The 19,744-nt window shown below is 43.8% G+C and overlaps 1 protein-coding gene across 16 annotated transcripts in view; it reads right to left on the reverse strand.

The window, feature by feature from the left end:
- The window catches only part of ccnd3 (cyclin D3), a 425,735-nt gene that overhangs the window by 178,471 nt on the left and 227,520 nt on the right, over positions 1 to 19,744 (reverse strand). For 6 of the 16 annotated variants that reach the window (XM_072278907.1, XM_072278911.1, XM_072278908.1 and 3 more), the window contains 2 exons: positions 19,389 to 19,479; positions 18,233 to 18,342 (listed from right to left, as the gene is read on the reverse strand). The exons of 6 other annotated variants lie outside the window; for them this stretch is intronic. In XM_072278907.1, the coding sequence (XP_072135008.1) occupies positions 18,233 to 18,342; positions 19,389 to 19,479 (201 nt within the window). The remainder of the gene's footprint in view (positions 1 to 18,232; positions 18,343 to 19,388; positions 19,480 to 19,744) is intronic. 4 more of the 16 variants (XM_072278915.1, XM_072278913.1, XM_072278914.1 and 1 more) reach the window with 1 other exon arrangement.

Genomic DNA, 19,744 nt, shown 5'->3' on the forward strand with positions numbered 1-19,744 from the left:
TAGTCAAATCCGCTTAAAGAAGCAGTATTCCTCTCAGGCAGTCTGCACAGGGTGCATTTCAAAACTGGTCAAATCAAAATTACACAATCTCTTCTTCACTGCGTCTTTTGCCAAAATCTTTCACTGCCGAGCACTGAACACTTCAGCCCACAAAGTCTGACATTGTTTTACTTTTAAGCAAATGCAATGCGAATATAGTTTGTCTGCAGCAACTAGGTGCTCTTCTGACATGACCCTGATGAAAGGGTTCTGGTCTGAAACGTTGACTGTTTATTCATTTCTATAGCTGCTGGGTTTCTCCAGCATTTTGCGTGTACACTCTACGCCTCATTTTTCTGCCCCAACTTTTCCTGGCTTTCTTTTTTCCCCTGTCAGGGTCACTAGTGAGCTCAAGTGCAGGAGTCCCAGAGACTGGCAATCCAAACAGAACAAGAGATTTATTCCAGAAGTTAACCAGAACTCAGACAAAACTATACAGAATCTTGAAGGACTGAAATCACTCACGACACACAGAAGAACTCGCTCAGTTTCCCCAGACAAGGATTCACAATGACCGAGCAGAGAGAGGTTGGCAAGCAACCCCTGACCCCGAAATACACCTTGGAGCACGTTGGAATCCAGGACCAATCAGACATCCCTAGTGTCGAGACAAAGCAACAATCCCCAAAGACAACAACTACACTGCAAGATATTGAAAATCCTGTAAAGTATCCCAAATTGAATAAAAGCGATAAATACAAAGAGAGCTTAACAATCTCCATGATCGCAAATGATACACCTGCAGCACAAAGTGAAAACCCAGAGCTAAGCCTGAAAACAAACGATTAGACATAAACGGTAAACAGTCCAAGGAACACCTCATACCCATGAGGTGACTCTGAAAAAATACAACTGGAAAAAAAAATCTCTTCTTTTTTTCTATGTAAACAACCCCTGGTTGTGATAACCCCTTATCAGAAGGACATGAGGACAGAGTGGAAAGGTGAGTCTCTCTCCCATCTCTCAACTTGGTCAAATCCTGCTGATGTGAGAGAGGGAGATCCTCGTAAAGACAAGTCTTACCAGAAACTGGCAGAGGTCGCCTCTCTTGATTAGAAAGAATCAGAGCATGGTATTTGCATTCTCATGTTCAGCATCAACCATTTCCAATCTAATATTTCATGGCCTCTAAAGATTAGCTTTACTTGTTACGTGTACATCGAAACCTTGAAATATACAACTATACTTGATTGGTAGTTTGAGGAGATTTGGCATGTCACCAAAGACACTTGCTAATTTCTACAGATATACCATGGAGAGTATTCTGACTGGCTGCATCATCATCTGGTATGGGGGGAGGGTGCGGGGTGGCTAATGCACAGGATCAAAAGAAGCTGCAGAAAGTTGTAAACTCATTTAGCTCTGTCATGGGCACAAGTCTCTGTAGCATCCAGGACATCTTCAAGGAGCGATGCCTCAGAAAGGCGGCACCCATTTTTAAGGACACCCGTCCCCAGGACATGCCATCTTCTCATTGCTACCATCAGGGAGGAGGTACAGGAGCTTGAAGGCGCACACTCAACGATTTAAGAATAGCTTCTTCCCCTCTGCCAACTGGTTTCTGAATGGACATTGAACCCACTACATTTTTTGGACTACTTATTAAATTAAACTATTATATAAAGTGCCTATAAAAAGTATTCACTCCCCCCTTGGAAGTTTTTTTTTTCTGTTTTACAACATTGAATCACAGTGGATTTAATTTGCCTTTTTTGAAACTGATCAACAGAAAAAGACTCTTTAGTGTCAAAATAAAAAAAACAGATCTCTACAAAATGATCTAAATCAATTACTAATATAAAACACAAAATAATTGATTGCATAAGTATTCACCCCCTTTAACATGACACACTAAATCATCACTGGTGCAGCCAATGGGTCTTAGAAGTCACATAATTTTAAGTGGAGATCACCTGTGTGCAGTCAATGTGTTTCAATTGACTGTAGTGAAAAAACACCTGTATCTGGAAGGTCCAACTGCTGGTGAGTCAGTATCCTGGCAAAAACTACACCATGGAGACAAAAGAACACTCCAAGCAACCCAACGAAAAGGTTATTGAAAAGCACAAGTACAGAATTGGATACAAGAAAATTTTCAAGTCACTGAATATCCCTTGGTGCACTGTTAAGTCAATCATCAAAAAATGGAAAGAATATGGCATGGCTGTAAATCTGGCTAGAACAGGCCATTCTCAAAAATTGAGTGACCATGCAAGAAGGGGATGAGTGAGGGAGGCCATCAAGAGATGTATGATATCTCTGGGGGAGTTACAAACTTCAGTGCTGGGATAGGAGAGACTGCGTGTACAACTGTTGCCCAGGTATTTCACTAGTCGCAGCTTTATGGGAGGGTGGCAGAGAGAAAACCACTTTTAAAAAAAACTCAACATGAAATCTCAGCTAGAGTTTACCAGAAGACACGTGGGAGACTCTGAATTCAGCTGGGAAAAGGTTCTATGGTCTGATGAAACCAAAACTGAGTTTTTTGGCCATCAGACCAAACACTGCACATCATCAAAAACACACCTTCTCTGCCATGAAGCATGGTGGTGGCTGCATCATGCTGTGGGAATGCTTCACTGGAAGGCTTGTGAAGGTAGAGGGTAAAATGAATGCAGCAAAATACAGGGAAATCCTGGAGGAAAACCTGATGCAGTCTGCAAGAGAACTGTGACTTGGGAGAAGATTTGTTTGCCAGCAAGACAATGACCCCAGGCATAAAGCCAAAGCTACACAGGAATGGCTTAAAAGCAACAAAGTTAATGTCCTGGAGTGGCCAAGTCGGAGTCCTGACCTCAATCCAATTGAGAATTTGTGGCTGGACTTGAAAAGGGCTGTTCACTCATAATCCCCATGCAATCTAACAGAGCTTGAGCAGTTTTGTAAAGGAGAATATGGAAAGGTTGTAGTGTCCAGATGTGCAAAGCTGAGAGAGACCTATCCACACAGACTCAAGGTGTAACTGCTGCCAAAGGTGCATCTACTACATACTGACTTGAACAGGATGAATACTTATGCAATCAACTATTTTGTATTTTATATTTGTAATTAATTTAGATCACTTTGAAGAGATCTGTTTCCACTTTGGCACAAAAGAGTCTTTTTCTGTTGATCAGTGTAAAAAAAAGCCAAATTAAATCCACTGTGATTCAGTGTTGTAAAACAACAGAACATGAAAGCTTCCGGTGGGGGGGGGGGAATACTTATATAGGCACTGTATTTACTGTAATTCACAGGTTTATTATTGTGTATTGCACTGCTGCCGCAAAACAACGAATTTCATGGCGATATTAAACCTGAAACTGATTCTGAACTGCATCGTTTGCATTCATGACCAACATAGTCCAAGGATGTGCCAGTGTCACCACACCTCCAGCACCAACACAGCATGCCCGCAACTTACTAACCCTAGCCAGTCCACCTTTGGAATGTGGGAGGACACCGGAGCACCCAGAGGAAGCACCCAGGACCACACAAACTCCTTACAGACAGCAGAGGGAATTAAACCTCAAGAGCAGGCACTGCAAAGCCTGTCTGTGCCTGTTAATACCACATGATTGGGAACAAGGAAGAGTTGCATTTGTGTAGTGCCTTTGGCGTCACTTTTAGGAGATCTCAGCGTGCTTTACAGCCAGTGAAGATGTTCTGTAAAGCAGCCAGTGCAGTTAATCTGTGCACAGCAAGTTCCCATAAACAACAATGTGGTATTGCCCAGATAAAAGCACACTGAAGTCTTAGAGTCATAGAATCAGAGAGGACTACAGCACAGAAAGAGAACGTTCAACTCATCTAGTCCGTGCTGAACTATTATTCTGCCTAGTCCCATCAACTTGCATCTGGACCGTAGCCCTCCACACCAATCCAATCTTTGTACTTTACCAAACTTCTCTTAAATGTTGCAATTGATCTCAATCCCGCAAATAACTAAGGTCAACTGATCGACTGATTTGCTCCATATGTCCACTCGCTTTTAAATTACGCTCAGTGGCCACTTTACTAGGTTTATCTGTACACCTAGATGAGAAGATCTGCAGATGCTGGAAATCCAGAGCAACACACACACAAAATGCTGGAGGAACTCAACAGGCCAAGCAGCATCTATGGAAATGAGTAAACAGTTGACGTTTTGGGCTGGGACCTCATCGGGACTGAAAAAAAGCTGAGAAGCTCTTGCTGACGAAGGGTCACAGCCCAAAACATCGAATTGGTGCTGAGGCGATCGATGGGGCAAGAAGTTCCACACAGAATTTGAAGTCCAGCTCGTTGCTGACTTCTGTGCCGGGAAAGCACAGGCACAGAACCATAATTTTATCAGACATAGCAGCAGATGAGGCTAGTCGGCCCATTGAGTCTGATCCTCCATTCCATCATGGCTGATTTATTTTCCCTTTCTACCCCGTTCTTCTGCCTTCTCCCTGTAACCTTTTCTCCCCTATCAACCACTGCTTTAAATACACCCAATAACTTAGCCTCCACAGCTGGCTATGGCAATAAATTCCACAGATTCTGCACCCTCCAGCCGAAGAACTTCCTTTTCTAAGGAGTCGGGGATGCGCTGACACCACACGTAGTGTCTGGCCAGTGGCCCTCCACACATCTACCAGCTGGAGATAAGTGGGATTTGGCCCAGCCTTAACGAGGAGATGTGCTGAGACACAGCCTGGATGGATTTTCTACCCTGTCAGAAGCAGAACTAAATGTAACGCGGACAAGTGGATTTAGAAGTTACCCTCCCATTTTACATTCCGACAGATTTGCAGTAGGAGCCTGCCATGATTTTGTGTTACTGAGTAGTGTTGGCATCACATCAGACCGGCAAATGTGGATGGGAGCCATTTGAAGATTTTCAGCCCTGTCTGTCAGACTTGATGTGGGGCTTCATGACAATTTTCTTTCTTTGTCTCACTTTGCCTTTTAATTCCTCCGGTTGTCTTTATTTACACTCACAGATTCACACCTATCACACCGACACAGAAACACACACTCACATCACTCAGACACACACATGCATATTTCACCTATCACACCGACGCAGAAACACACACACACACCACACACACATCACACAGACACATATACCACACACAGAGAAACACAAATCACACACAGACAGAAACACACACACACTCAGAAACACACGTACTATATACGGACAAAAACACACACACACACACACCATACATAGACAGAGAAATGCACACATCATGCACACACATCACATACCACACACAGATAACAGACACATATACCACCCACATGCATGCATGCGCACACACACACACACACACACACACACACACACTTATCATATTACAAAGACACAAACATCACACATAAATTTACATACACATACAAAGCACAACGCACACGTAAATACACAAAGGTAGATACATACAAACACATCACACGGTCACACACACACACACACACACACACACACAAAAGAACTTTCACTCCAGTTCCTTCCTCATTTTGATGCAGTTTTAGGGTGTGGCTGGAAATGTTTAAGTCCTTTTGTAATCACTCTAGAGTATTAAAATTGAAGTTGATTTCGCAGACGTGAGCAAACCAACTCGCTGGAGCCAGGCCAGAGAACAGCCGGTGCTGGCGTTCATCAAGGTGAGGGTGACAGTGACGAGGAGCGGACACTGCCCGAGTGTTTCACCGGCTGACTGCCATGCGCATTCACAGGTAGCGTCTGTGAATAAAGGGCAGAGTGGCTTCAGGCTCCCCGCTGCTCCGGCAACTTGCCTGTCTGCAGTCTCAAGAAGAAAATACCCCACATCGTGACAGTGTGACATTCCCATTTACCACAGTTTTGATCAATGCAGCCAACCCGTGAACGATTTCCAAAGGAGAACTCATGGCAAACTGTGCCAAATTTTGGATTTTTTATTGTTAGTTTATGTCCATGGGAAAGTGGATTAAGATTATCACAGCAAGCGTCAAGCAATTCATTTCATTTGTAGATTACTATTTTTAAAGGGAAAATACTTCCTGTCCCCTTAAATAATTTTCCTTAAAATAACTTCAATAAATTCAATCTGTTAATTTCCATTGCATATACCACACACAGAGAAACAAAAATCACAGACAGACAGAAACACACATAACATGGTTGATATGATTGTGTCCCTGGTTTAGTTAAGAGAGAAAAATCAATAATTTGTTGTATAAAGGTTACAGTACAACAGCTGAATTAACTCTCAGTGGCCACTTGATTAGATACTTTCTGTACCTAATAAAGTGGCCATGTTCATGGTCATCTGCTGCTGTAGCCCATCCACTTCAATGTTTGACATGTTGTGCATTCAGGGATGCTCTTCCGCACACTACTGTTGTAACGTGTGGTTATTTGAGTTATTGTTGCCTTCCTGTCAGCTTGAACCGGTCTGGCCATTCTCCTCTGATCTCTCACTAACAAGGCACTTAAGCCCACAGAGCTGCCACACACGGGATGTTTTTTGTTTATTGCACCATTCTCTGTAAACTCTAGGGACTGTTGTGCATGAAAATCCCAGGAGATTGGCAGTTTCTGAGATACTCAAATCACCCTGTCTGGCACCAACAATCATTCCATGGTCAAAGTCACTTGCAACACATTTCTTCCCCATTCTGATGTTTGGTCTGAACAGCAACTGAACCTCTTGACCATGCCAGCATGCTTTTATGGATTGAGATGCTGCCACATGATTGGCTGATTAGATAGTTGCATTAACAAACAGGTGTACAGGTGTAACCTAATAAAGTGGCCACTATTCTTTTATTTTAGTTGCTTTAAAAACTGACTCAGTCCACCTTGGTTATCCAGATGCACTCTTGGTTACCAGTATGAAGAACATCTAGCATCATTCCCTGGACAGCTGCCAATACCTATCAGTGGTCTAAGACCATCAGTTGACGCATAACAGGGTTATTCAATGTTGGGGTCTGTGCGTCACATAGGGATTGTCCACCATACTTGCCTCTGCAGTTTTGGTAGAGATGCTCTCATATTGGTTTGGGGAGGGGGGGCTTTGCAGGAGTTCGATCTAGTAATGATGAAGTCTTCCCAAATCCATACATCTCTCTGACATGTGTGACACAAGTCGATAGGGTTGCTAAGAAGGTGTATGGTGTGCTGGCCTTCATTAGTCGGGTGTTTGAGTCAAGAACTGCAAAGTAATTTTGCAACTCTATAAAACCCTGGTTAGACCACACTTGGAATATTGTGTTCAGGTCTGGTTGCCTCAGTGTAGGAAGGATGTGGAAGCTTTACATAGAAACATAGAAAAGTAGAAAATAGGTGCAGGAGTAGGCCATTAAGCCCTTCGAGCCTGCACAGCCATTTATTATGATCATGGCTGATCATCCAACTCAGAACCCTGCACCAGCCTTCCCTCCATACCCCCGATCCCCGTAGCCACAAGGGCCATATCTAACTCCCTCTTAAATATAGCCAATGAACTGGCCTCAACTGTTTCCTGTGGCAGAGAATTCCACAGATTCACCACTCTCTGTGTGAAGAAGTTTTTCCTAATCTCGGTCCTAAAAGGCTTCCCCTTTATCCTCAAACTGTGACCCCTCGTTCTGGACTTCCCCAACATCGGGAACAATCTTCCTGCATCTAGCCTGTCCAATCCCTTTAGGATTTTATACATTTCAATCAGATCCCCCCTCAATCTTCTAAATTCCAACGAGTACAAGCCCAGTTCATCTAGTCTTTCTTCATATGAAAGTCCTGCCATCCCAGGAATTAATCTGGTGAACCTTCTTTGTACTCCCTCTATGGCAAGGATGTCTTTCCTCAGATTAGGGGACCAAAACTGCACACAATACTCCAGGTGTGGTCTCACCAAGGCCTTGTACAACTGCAGTAGTACCTCCCTGCTCCTGTACTCGAATCCTCTCGCTATAAATGCCAGCATACCATTCGCCTTTTTCACCGCCTGCTGTACCTGCATGCCCACTTTCAATGACTGGTGTATAATGACACCCAGGTCTCGTTGCACCTCCCCTTTTCCTAATCGGCCACCATTCAGATAATAATCTGTTTTCCTATTTTTGCCACCAAAGTGGATAACTTCACATTTATCCACATTAAATTGCATCTGCCATGAATTTGCCCACTCACCCAACCTATCCAAGTCACCCTGCATCCTCTTAGCATCCTCCTCACAGCTAACACTGCCGCCCAGCTTCGTGTCATCTGCAAACTTGGAGATGCTGCATTTAATTCCCTCATCCAAGTCATTAATAAATATTGTTAACAACTGGGGTCCCAGCACTGAGCCCCGCTAGTCACTGCCTGTCATTCTGAAAAGGTCCCGTTTATTCCCACTCTTTGCTTCCTGTCTGCTAACCAATTCTCTATCCACATCAATACCTTACCCTCAATATCGTGTGCTTTAAGTTTGCACACTAATCTCCCGTGTGGGACCTTGTCAAAAGCCTTTTGAAAATCCAAATATACCACATCCACTGGTTCTCCCCTATCCACTCTACTAGTTACATCCTCAAAAAATTCTATGAGATTCGTCAGACATGATTTTCCTTTCACAAATCCATGCTGACTTTGTCCGATGATTTCACCGCTTTCCAAATGTGCTGTTATCACATCTTTGATAACTGACTCCAGCAGTTTCCCCACCACCGACGTTAGGCTAACCAGTCTATAATTCCCCGGTTTCTCTCTTCCTCCTTTTTTAAAAAGTGGGGTTACATTTAGAGAGGGTGCAGGGGAGATTTACCGGGATGCTGCCTGGATTAGAAAACATGTCTTATGAGAACAGGCTGATAAAGATAGTGCTTTTCTCTTTGGAGAGAAGAAGTTTGAGAGATGACTTGATAGAGGTGTACAGGATGATAAGAGGCAGAGATAAGATGGTAAGAGCCACAGAATGGACAGCCAGTGACGGTTTTCCAGAGCGGACAGGAGAGGGAGAAATTTAAAGTGCTTGGAGGAAAGTATGGGGGAATTCAGATGCAAGTTCTTTTTCACAGAGAATGATGGTTGCTTGGAAAGCGCTGTCAGGGTGGTGGTAGAACCAGATATATTAGGGACATTAAAGAGATTCTTACATAGGCAGATCTTACTTACTTACCTGTTATCCTGCCGGTATTTAGGGCAGCAATGACATTTCATTGCTGTTTCCAAACCCGGAGAACTGGCGGACCACTCTTAGTCTGGCCTCTACCCCTTGACCTGTTTGGCAAGGGTGGCCCTACCAGGAATCAAAGCAGAAGGCCTTGACTCCAGGCAACATAGCTCTCCGGGTTACTGAGGCACGCAAGCCTACGAACCCGGCGACAAGGGTTAGGTCCTCTTGGAGTTTAGACAGATAGGCATATGAGTGTTATAAAAATGGAGGGCTCTGTGGGAGGGAGGTATTGGATTGATCTTAGAATAGGTTAAAAGTTAGGCACAACACTGAGGGCCGAAGGGCCTGTACAGTGCTGTAATGTCCTATGTCCTAAACGCTACCAACCAGCTGCCCATCCCTCTTGTAGAGCTGTAACAGTACATAAGAAACTCAGCAACATTTGCAGTGCACTCCCACGGTAATTTCCAGATTACTTCCTTCTCACGTCGATTACAGGTGGTTTTGCAATCTGTAGCTGCAAATGTGAATTTCAACAGCCATCTCCTAATTTGAACTCCTCAGCATCAAACCGATCTCAAACTACGAACTCAGCTAGAAGCTGGTTCAGATCTCACACCTTATTGTTTACCGGTATGCACCTTCTCTGTAACTTTTACACTTTATTCTGAATGGTTATTGCTTACATTATTCTAGCTCACTGCACTGTGTCATGATTTGATCTGTATGAATAGTATGCAAGACAAGCTTTTCACTGTACATCGGTCCATGTGACAAGAATGAACCCATTGCAGTTCCATTCCCAATATCTCCATAAGGTCATAAGACGTAGGAGCAGATTTAGGCCGTTCAGCGGCTTACCTCGGCCTGGTCCTTGTACATCATTTGTCTGCCTACACCACACGTTCTATGTGACTGGAGTGCTGTATTCTGCATTCAAATTTAACTTAACAAACATTTTCTAGAAAAGTATTTTTTCCACAAACTAATGATCAACAGGGAGGGATCATCAGCTATACTAGTAAAGCTATCCACTTTGGATCTGGTTAAAGACCTTCATCTTGAATGGAGAAGAATGGCTGTGATGGAGCAGGGTAAGTATGAGATAATTCACTACTCTTAACTTAATTTAAATGTATTCAATTGCTTGGGTTTTAATTATATAGAGATACACTCAGTGGCCACTTTACTAGGTATAGGAGTGGAACCCGGTGTGGTCATCTGCTACTGTGGTCCATCCACTTCAAGGTTCAACGTGTTGTGCATTCAGAGATGCTCTTCTGTACACCACCGTTGTCATACGTGGTGATTTGAGTTACTGTCGACTTCCTGCCTACTTGAACCAGTCTGGCCATTCACCTCTGACCTCTCTCATTAACAAGGCGTTTTCGCCCATAGATCTGCCGCTCACTGGACTTTTTTTTGTTCTTTGCACCGTTCTCTGTAGACTCTAGAAACTGTTGTGTGTGAAAATCTCAGGAGAACAGCAGTTTCTGAGATACTCAAACCATCCCATCTGGCACCAACAATCATTCCACGGTCAAAGTCATTCATTTCACTTTTCTTCCCCATTCTGATGTTTAATCTGAAGAAAAACTGAACCTATTGACATTGTCTGCATGCTTTTATGCATTGAGTTGCTGCCACATGATTGGCTAATTAGATCTTTGCATTGACAAGCAAGTGTACAAATGTTCCTAAAATAGAGTACAGTAGATCCAATGAAGTAACAAAGTTCAAAGTAAATTTATTATCAAAGTACATATATGTCACCACATACAACCCTGAGATTCATTTTTGTGGGCGTAGTCAATAAATCCATAATAGAATAATAACCAATATGGAATCAATGAAAGACCACACCAACTTGGGCCTTCAACCAGTGTACAAAAGACAACAAACTGTGCAAATACAAAAAGAAAGAAATAATAAGTGATAAATATTGAGAACATGAGATGAAGAGCCCTTGAAGGTGAGATCATAGGTTCTGGGAACATTTCAATGATGGGGCGAATGAAGTTGAATGAAGTTATCCCCTTTGGTTCAAGAGCCTGATGGTTAAGGGCTAATAAATGTTCCTGAACGTAGTGTTCTTCTACCTTCTTCCTAGTGGCAGCAGCGAGAAGAAGCTATGTTCCGGATGGTGGTTGGCGGAGTGGGGGGGGGGGAGGGGGAGGGGGTTGTCCCCGATGATGGATGCTGCTTTCCTGCAACAATGCTTCAGGTACATATGCTCGGTGGTAGGAAGGGCTTTGTCCGTGATGGACAGGACCATATCCACTACTTTTTGTAGGATTTTCCATTCAAGGGCAATGGTGTTTCCATACCAGGCAGTGATGCAGCCAGTCAATAAACCCTCCACCACACATCAACAGAAGTTTGTCAAAGTTTTAGATGTCATGCCAAAGCTTCGCAAACTCCTAAAAAAATAGAGGTGCTAACATGCTTCCTTCGTAATTGCACTTTCATGCTGGTCCCAGGACAGGTCCTCTGAGATAATAACCCAGAGGAATTTAATGTTATTGACCCTCCCTACCTTTGATCCCCCAATGAGGGGTGGCTCATGGACCTCTGGTTTCCTCCTCCTGAAGTCAACAATTGCTGACGTTGAGTGAGAGGTTGTTGTTGTGGCACCACTCAGCCAGATTTTCAATCTCCCTCCTGTATGATTCGGCACCACCTTTGATTCAAGCTACAACAGGGGTGTCATCAACAAACTTGGATAAAGTGTTAGGGCTGTGCTTAACATCACGGTTATAAGTGTAAAGTGAGTAGAGCAGGGGATTAAGCACAAGGGCTTGTGGTGCACCTGTGCAAATGGAGATTGTGGAGGAGATATTGTTGCCAATCCGAACTGACTGGAGTCTGCAAGTGAGGAAATTGAGGATCCGATTGCAAAAGGAGGTATTGAAGCCAAGGTCTTGAAGCTTATTGATTAGTTTTGAGGGAATGATGGTATTGAATGCTGAGCTGTAGTTGGTAAGGAGCATCCTGATGTATGCGTCTTTGCCATCCAGATGTTCCAGAGTTGAATGAGAAGTCAGTGAGATGGCATCTGCTGTTGACTTGTTGGCAAATTGGAGTAGATCCAAGCTGCTTCTCAGGCAGGAGTTGATATGTTTCATCACCAGCCTCTCAAGATACTTCCCTGTGGATGTAGGTGCTCCTGGAATATAGTCATTGAGGCAGGTTACCATGTCCTTCTCAAGCACTGGTACAAGTGAAGCCGGTAGTTAAAGATCTCAGCCAGTTGATCAGCACAGGTCTTTAGTTCTTGGCCAGGTACCCTGCCCGGGCCGGATGCTTTATGTGTGTTCACCCTTCCGAAGGCTGCTCGCCTAACAGCCTCAGAGACTGAAATCAAAAGATCATTGGGGACTGCGGGAGTTTGTGAAGGTTCCTCCACGTTTTGACGGTCAAAGTGAGATTAGAAGGCATTGAGCTCATCTGGAATCGAAGCCCTGTTGTCACCTATGTCGCTTGATATAATTTTATAAGAGGTGATAGCATTCAAACCCTGCCACGACTGTCAAGCGTCCTTCGAGTTTCAAGTTTAGACCAGAATTGCCACTTTGCCTGTGAGATGGCTTTCTGCATATTATACCTGGACCTCTCGCAACTTTCTTGGCCGCCAGACTTAAATGCCCCTCACCTGACTCTCAGCAGATTGTGGATCTCATGGTTCACCCAGGGCTTCTGGTTGGGGGAGTCCCTGAATGATATTGTAACAGACACGTTCAGTGCCATTCTTTACCCAACTTTGTCCATCCTCAATATCATTTCTTGCAACAGGTATCTTTCCTTAGTGTCCTCTTTCCTCTTCAGAGTCATAGTTATAGAACACCACTGCACAGAAACAGGCCCTTCAGCCCATCTAGTCATGCCAAACTATTAATCTGCCTACTCCCATCGACCTGCACCCAGACCACAGCTCTCAATGCTCTTCCTATTTATGTACCTATCTAAATTTTTCTTAATGCTGCATGATTTGTTTTGTGTTTTTTTTTCTGTTTGCATGTTTTGTTTTGTTTTCTTTCTCTTTCTCTGTGGGCCCGGGGGGGGGCGGGGTTGGTCTTTTTTTTAATTGGTTTCTTCGGGTTCCTTGATTTGCGACTGCCTGTCAGTAAGCAAATTTCAAGGTTGTATAACTTAATCATTCTTTGATAATAAATGCACTTTGAATCTTTAAATGTTGAAATCAAACCCAAGTCCACCGCTTTTGCTGTCGATACTCTGAGTGAAGAATTTTCCCCCTCAGATTCCCCTTGAATATTTCATCTTTCACCCTAACCTATGACCTCTAATTCTAGACTGACCCGACCTCAGTAGAAAAACCCTGCTTGCATTTACCCTATCTATACCCCTCATAACTTTGTATACTTCTGTCAAATCTCCTCTCATTCTCCTATGCTGTAGGGAATAAAGTTCTAACCTGTTTCTATCTTTCCCTGGAACTAACATCCTTAAGTCCTGACAACATCCTGATAAATTTTCTCTGCACTCTTTTAATCTTATTGACATCTTTCCTGTAGATAGGTGACCAAAACTGGACACAATACTCCAAATTGACCCTCACCAACATCTAAAATAACTTCAATATAACATCCCCACTTTCTGTATTTCACATTTTCATATATGAAGGCCAATATGCCAAAAGCTTTCTTTACAACTCTACCAACCTGTGATGCCTCTTTCGAGGAACTATGGATCTGTTTTCCCAGATCTCTTCATTCTACAGTCAGTGCTTGACTTCTCACTGTGTAAGTCATATCCTGGTTTGTCCTCCCAAAGTGCAACATCTCGAACTTGTCTGCATTAAATTCCATTTGCCATTTTTCACTTTTCAGAGATGAAGGATCTCAACCATGAGCCAAGTGGCCTAATTCTGCTCCTATATCTCATGGTCTTATGGAAGCATCAACTGTCCATTTCCCTCCTCAGGTCAACCTGCCCGACCTGCAGGATTCCTCCAGCATCTTGTGTGTTGCTCTGTTAACGACCAGCCTTGTCAGTGCACAGGGTAAAAATATTCCTGCTTCAACATCCCAATTGCTGTACTTCTTCATACATTGTTGCTTTCAGTTTCCATTCTCATTTTCTAATAATTGTGCCTGTGATTTCTGATGAAATATCAGTGACTTGAAAGGTTAACTACAATGCTGTGCAAAAGTCTGAGACACCCTAGATTATTTTTGAAAGCATCTTTGCTTTACAGAGTTATCTTACATGTTCCGAAGACTTTTGCACAGTACTATACATCTCCCAGATGTTCCCTCATCTGTTGAGATTTTCTAGTGTTTCATGTTGGAATTTAGAAGATTGAGGGGAGATCTTATTGAAACGTATAAAATCCTAAAGGGGTTGGACAGGCTAGATGCAGGAAGATTGTTCCTGATGTTGGGGAAGTCCAGAAAGAGGGGTCACAGTTTAAGGATAAAGGGGAAGCCTTTTAGGACCGAGATGAGGAAAAACTTCTTCACACAGAGAGTGGTGAATCTGTGGAATTCTCTGCCACACGAAACAGTTGAGACCAGTTCATTGGCTATATTTAAGAGGGAGTTAGATATGGCCCTTGTGGCTAAAGGGATCAGGGGGTATGGAGGGAAGGCTGGGGCAAGGTTCTGAGTTGGATGGTCAGCCATGATTGTACTGAATGGCGGTGCAGGCTCAAGGGGCCAAATGGCCTACTCCTGCACCTATTTTCTATGTTCCTATGTTCCATTTTAGACTTTTGCTGTTGGTACTTTTTTGGAAGTTTAGGATCACTTTAGGAATTTTTGTTGTTTCCCAGTGAGATAAATTGTGGATAATCATGCCACTGAACTTGAAGTCGTGATTCATGTCCTAAACACGAGAGATTCTGTAGATGCTGGAAACCTTGAGTAACACACACAAATTGCTGGAGGAACTCAGCATCTCAGGTAGCATCTATGGAGAGGAATAAACGTTTTGGGCTGAGACCTTTCATCAGGACTGGAAAGTGGGCAGAACCCAGAATAAGACGGCTTCAGTCCGAAACCTTTCATCAGTTCTCCCAGCATTTTGTGTGTTTTTCTCATATAAGATTTTAATTTCCTACATATTGACTGGAACTCCCATCCTGTAAAAGGACTAGATGGGAAAGAGTTTGTCAAATGTGTTCAGAAAAGTTTCCTTAGTCAGTACGTGGAAGTTGCAACTAGGGAGAGTGTGATACTAGATCTCCTATCAGGGAATGAGACAGGACAGGTAACAAAAGTTTGTGAAGGGGAACACTTTGCGACTCATGATCATACTACCATTAGTTTCAAGGTAATTATGGCAAAGGATAAGTTTGGTCCTTGGGTTGAGATTCTAGATTGGAGAAAGACCAATTTTGATGGCATCAGAGAGGATCTGGTAAGTGTGGATTGGGGGAGGTTGTTTTCTGGCAAAGGTGTACTTGGTAAGAGGGAGGTCTTCAAAAGTGAATTTTTGAGAGTATAAAGTTTGTATGTTCTTGTCAGAATAACAAAGACAACAGATTTACAGAACCTTGTTTTTCGAAAAATATTGAGGCCCTGGTTAAGAAAAAGAAGGAGATACATAGCACGTATAAACAGGCAGGAACAAATGAGGTACATGAGGAATATAAGAGAACACTTAAGATAGAAATCATAAAGGCTAAAGAAAGGCATGAGGTTGCCCTGGCAGACAAGGTGAAGGAGAATCATAAGGGATTCGACAGATATGTTAAGAGCAAAAGGATTGCAAGGGCCAACAATGGTCCTCTGGAAGATTGGAATGGTAATCTGTGCATGGAGCCAAAAGTGATGGGGGAGGTCTTGAATGTATTTTTTGCAACTGTCTTTACTTGGGAGACGGACACAGAGTCTATCAAAGTGAAGCAATGCCACAGCGAGGGTCATGGGGTCTATACAGATTACAGAGGAGGAGCTGTTTGCTATATTGAGGCAAATTAGGGTGGATCTGACATGAGGACCTGAGTGATAAGGAAAGATTGAATAGGTTAGGGTTTTATTCCTTGCATTGTAGAAGATTAAATGGAGATTTGATTGAGGTATACAAAATTATGAGGGATATAGATAGGGTAGATGCAGCAGGCTTTTCCTATGAGGCCGGGTGAGACTACAACTAGAGGTCATGGGTTAAAGATGAAAGGTGAAATGTTTAAGAGGAACGTGAACGGAAACTTCTTCACTCAGAGGTTGGTAGAAGTGTGGAAAGAGCTGCCAGTGCAAGTGGTAGTCACAGGGTCGATTTTAACATTCAATATAAATTCCGATAGGAACATGGATGGTAGGGTTATGGTCCAGGTGCAGAGTCATGGGACTAGGTAGATTAATGCACAGACTAGATAGGTTGAGGGGCCTTTTTCTGTACTGTATTTTTCTCTAATTCTATTACTTGAGGAGTACAAGAGAACACTTATATATACCCGCTTATACCTGCCTGTTTATACCCGCTTTGCATCTCCTTTTTCTTACTTTTATTTCTATTACCTGTTGCCTCTGCTTTAAATACACTCAATGACTTGGCTTCCACATGGGTCTGGGGCGATGAATTCCACAGATTCACCTTCCTCTGGCTAAAGATATTTCTCCTCATCCCTGTTCTAAACGGACATCACTGGCACCAGCCGAACCGCCATTAAGGACATTCGTAAATACAGAAAGGTGCCAGGAAAGGATCAGTAACATCATGATGGATCCCACCAACCCTACTCGTGAACTGTTTGTCCCACTCTCATCAGGGAGGAGGCTTCGTAGCATCCACATCAGGACCACCAGATTCAAAAACAATTACTTTCCCTGAGCAGTAAGGCTGATCAACACCTCCGCCCAATAAGCCACCCCTCCACACTCTAACCACCAGTACTACTTTACCATTTCCTGTCAGAGTCACTTTACAGTATGTACCAGCACTCCTGTGACTAGTGTCATTTAATGCACACAAATCAATCTAAGCTATCTTATATATTTATATTTATTGTGTTCTATAACTTATTGTGGTCTTTTGTGCTGCAGAGTAACAATTATTTTGTTCTCCTTTACACTTGTGTTGTTCCTTACGGTTGTTATAGCTGGGGGTGGTAATGGGGACAAGCTCCCACTACCTATTAAATTCTTCCAATGGCGTGCATCTCAAATAGCCCCTGACAACCAAGTCCAGATCCTGGCCTTCACGTGTAGCTTAGCTACTAAGCCCAGCGGAACCATTTCTACTGACAGGAGAAGGGGCAAAAGCAGGTTACTGATGCCTTAAAACCAGTCGCTTTGGTCAGATGGGGCTTGTCAGCTGTCGTTGGTAGCTCACCCAGGAGAAGGAAAGCTCTGATCTCAAACCTCCGCTGCCTTGTGGCCATACCCACTCAAAGGGAAAGCTTCGGGAATAAACCCTGAGGGGAAAATTTGGAGCTGGAGTCCCTAAGGCAGTCTTGTGTTGGGTTCAATGCTGACTGGCAGCTCCCGCAATGCTGCTGGTGCCAAACTGTATCGGTCTCTGCCATTCCTTTGAGTTCATCAGATGTGTGGAGAGGGGGAGCTTTCTACTTGGCCATCGGATTGCTTTCCATATTGTACTACCCAGACTTGCATATCCAGGCAGCCAGGACACACCATCCATGGTCGACCTTGTGCACTGGAAATAACACTAAACAATCTTGAATCTTGTATTCTGAGGCTGTGCTTTCTAGAGTCCCAAGCTATTGCAAAGTGTGTCCACTTTCCTGTATCCAGGCGCTTCAATATTCGATAGGTTTCAATGACAATCCCCTCATTCTTCCAAACTCCAGTGAGCACAGGCCCAGAAACATCAAATGCTCCTCATACGTTAATCCTTTTATTCCTGGGATCTTTCTCATGAACCTCCTCTGAATTCCAAACCTTCTCCTGTACTGGCCCAGCAGCTCATCCTGATTTTGGCGACACATCACTGTTCTTTAATCATTGTTGGATCTGAATGCTGGAACTTCCTTCTCTTTAGTGCTTTGTGACTTCCTTTACAATATAGTGGCTCAGCACCATCTTCTCAAGAGCAATGCTAACTTTGCTCACCTCCACCCTGAATTGATTCCACGAACTTATGGACTCACTTTCAAAGACTCTAGAACTTGTGTTCTCAGAATTATTTACTTGCTTATTTTTTATTTGCACGTTTTGTCTTCTTTTGCACATTGGTTGACTGTAGCCCTTGTGAGTGATTTTCATTAATCCATGGTATTTTACTCTTCTGCTGTGAATGCCTGCAAGAAAGTGAAACCCAGAGTAGTACATGGTGACATTATACATACTTGGTTTCAAGGGAGGGGTAACACTTCTGGTGAAGGGGCTTGTCGTGTCCATTCCGGGCCAGCTCACTCACCTTTGGTTCCCCCAGACACTCAGCTCTCACCTGTGGCTCCAGGTAGCTGTTTGCGTGTGACGGCGGCCACACCCTGATACACCGCTTCGACAGGCGGGCTAAACCAGGTGAGGATAGCCGGAGGCCTCACACCCCATTGAGACTGGGTCACGCCTCTCCGAGCATGTAAAGTCAGCTCTGGCGGACTGGCCGGATGAGATCTACAGTGAGAACCGACGGCCAGGAAGGTGGTTCTGCGACGCTCCGTGGAGAGCGAAGGGCATGACAAGGCACAGAAGACGTCAGGGTCATCCACTGCAACCGAGGAAGACCCCAGTTTGTGACACATATTCGTACCACCGGACCCGGACTTCCGAGGTCTAGAGAGTGGAGCTGCCCCAGTGCAGTGGCTTCTCCAGTTTAAAATCTCTCCCACGCGGATCAGGTTTCAGACATAGGTACTTGGATAGTAAATTTACTTTGAACTTTGACGGAGGGGTGGGGAACAAATGCTGGCTCTTCTGCCCTACTGCAGAGGAATTATGTAGAAGCATCATAAACACAAAGAGACTCTGCAGATGCTGGAAATCCAGAGCAACACACACACAATGCTGGAGGACCTCAGCAGGTCAGGAAGCATCTATAAACAGTTAACATTTCAGGTCGAGATCCTTCAACAGGACTGGACAGGAAGGGGGCAGAGGCCAGTGAAAGAAAGTTACACCCCCCGCTTATTTTCCAGTTCTGATGAAGGGTCTCAGCCAGAAACATTGGCTGTTTATTCCCCTCCATAGATGTGCTGCTCATTCTGCTGAGGTCCTCCAGTATTTTGTATGATTACTAAAGTAAAATTATCATCCTCATCCTTTACCCTCTACTTTTGGCCTCTTGTGGTTTGCGCTATTAATTTCAGCTTCTCTTTTTTGGAGAACAACACAAAAGACTCACCAGCTGAGGGAGAGTATTGCTTAATGCAGTGACAATCTCTGAACACTTGCGAGCATGCCATCCCATCCACCGTGCCTTCTCTTGAGGTTTCCTGCAGAGAGCGATGCAGTTGCGTTATGAATTTAGCAATGAATACAAGGGAGAATGTGAAACAACGGCACCAATCCAGGACTGAAATGGAAAAAAAAACCTATAAAATGTGGTAGAAGCCAGCTGATGGTGTAGTGGCACCTGCACCAAACGAGTGGTCCTGGGCTCGAATCCGGCCGGCCCCTTGCACACTTCCCATCCTTCGCTGGGTTGAGCGTCAAGCTAGCAATTTGGCCTCGTAAAGAACAAAGAAATGCAAATGAAAT

The sequence above is a fragment of the Mobula birostris genome, chromosome 14 (genome assembly GCF_030028105.1).
Source record: "Mobula birostris isolate sMobBir1 chromosome 14, sMobBir1.hap1, whole genome shotgun sequence".
In the NCBI taxonomy this organism is placed as follows: domain Eukaryota; kingdom Metazoa; phylum Chordata; class Chondrichthyes; order Myliobatiformes; family Myliobatidae; genus Mobula; species Mobula birostris.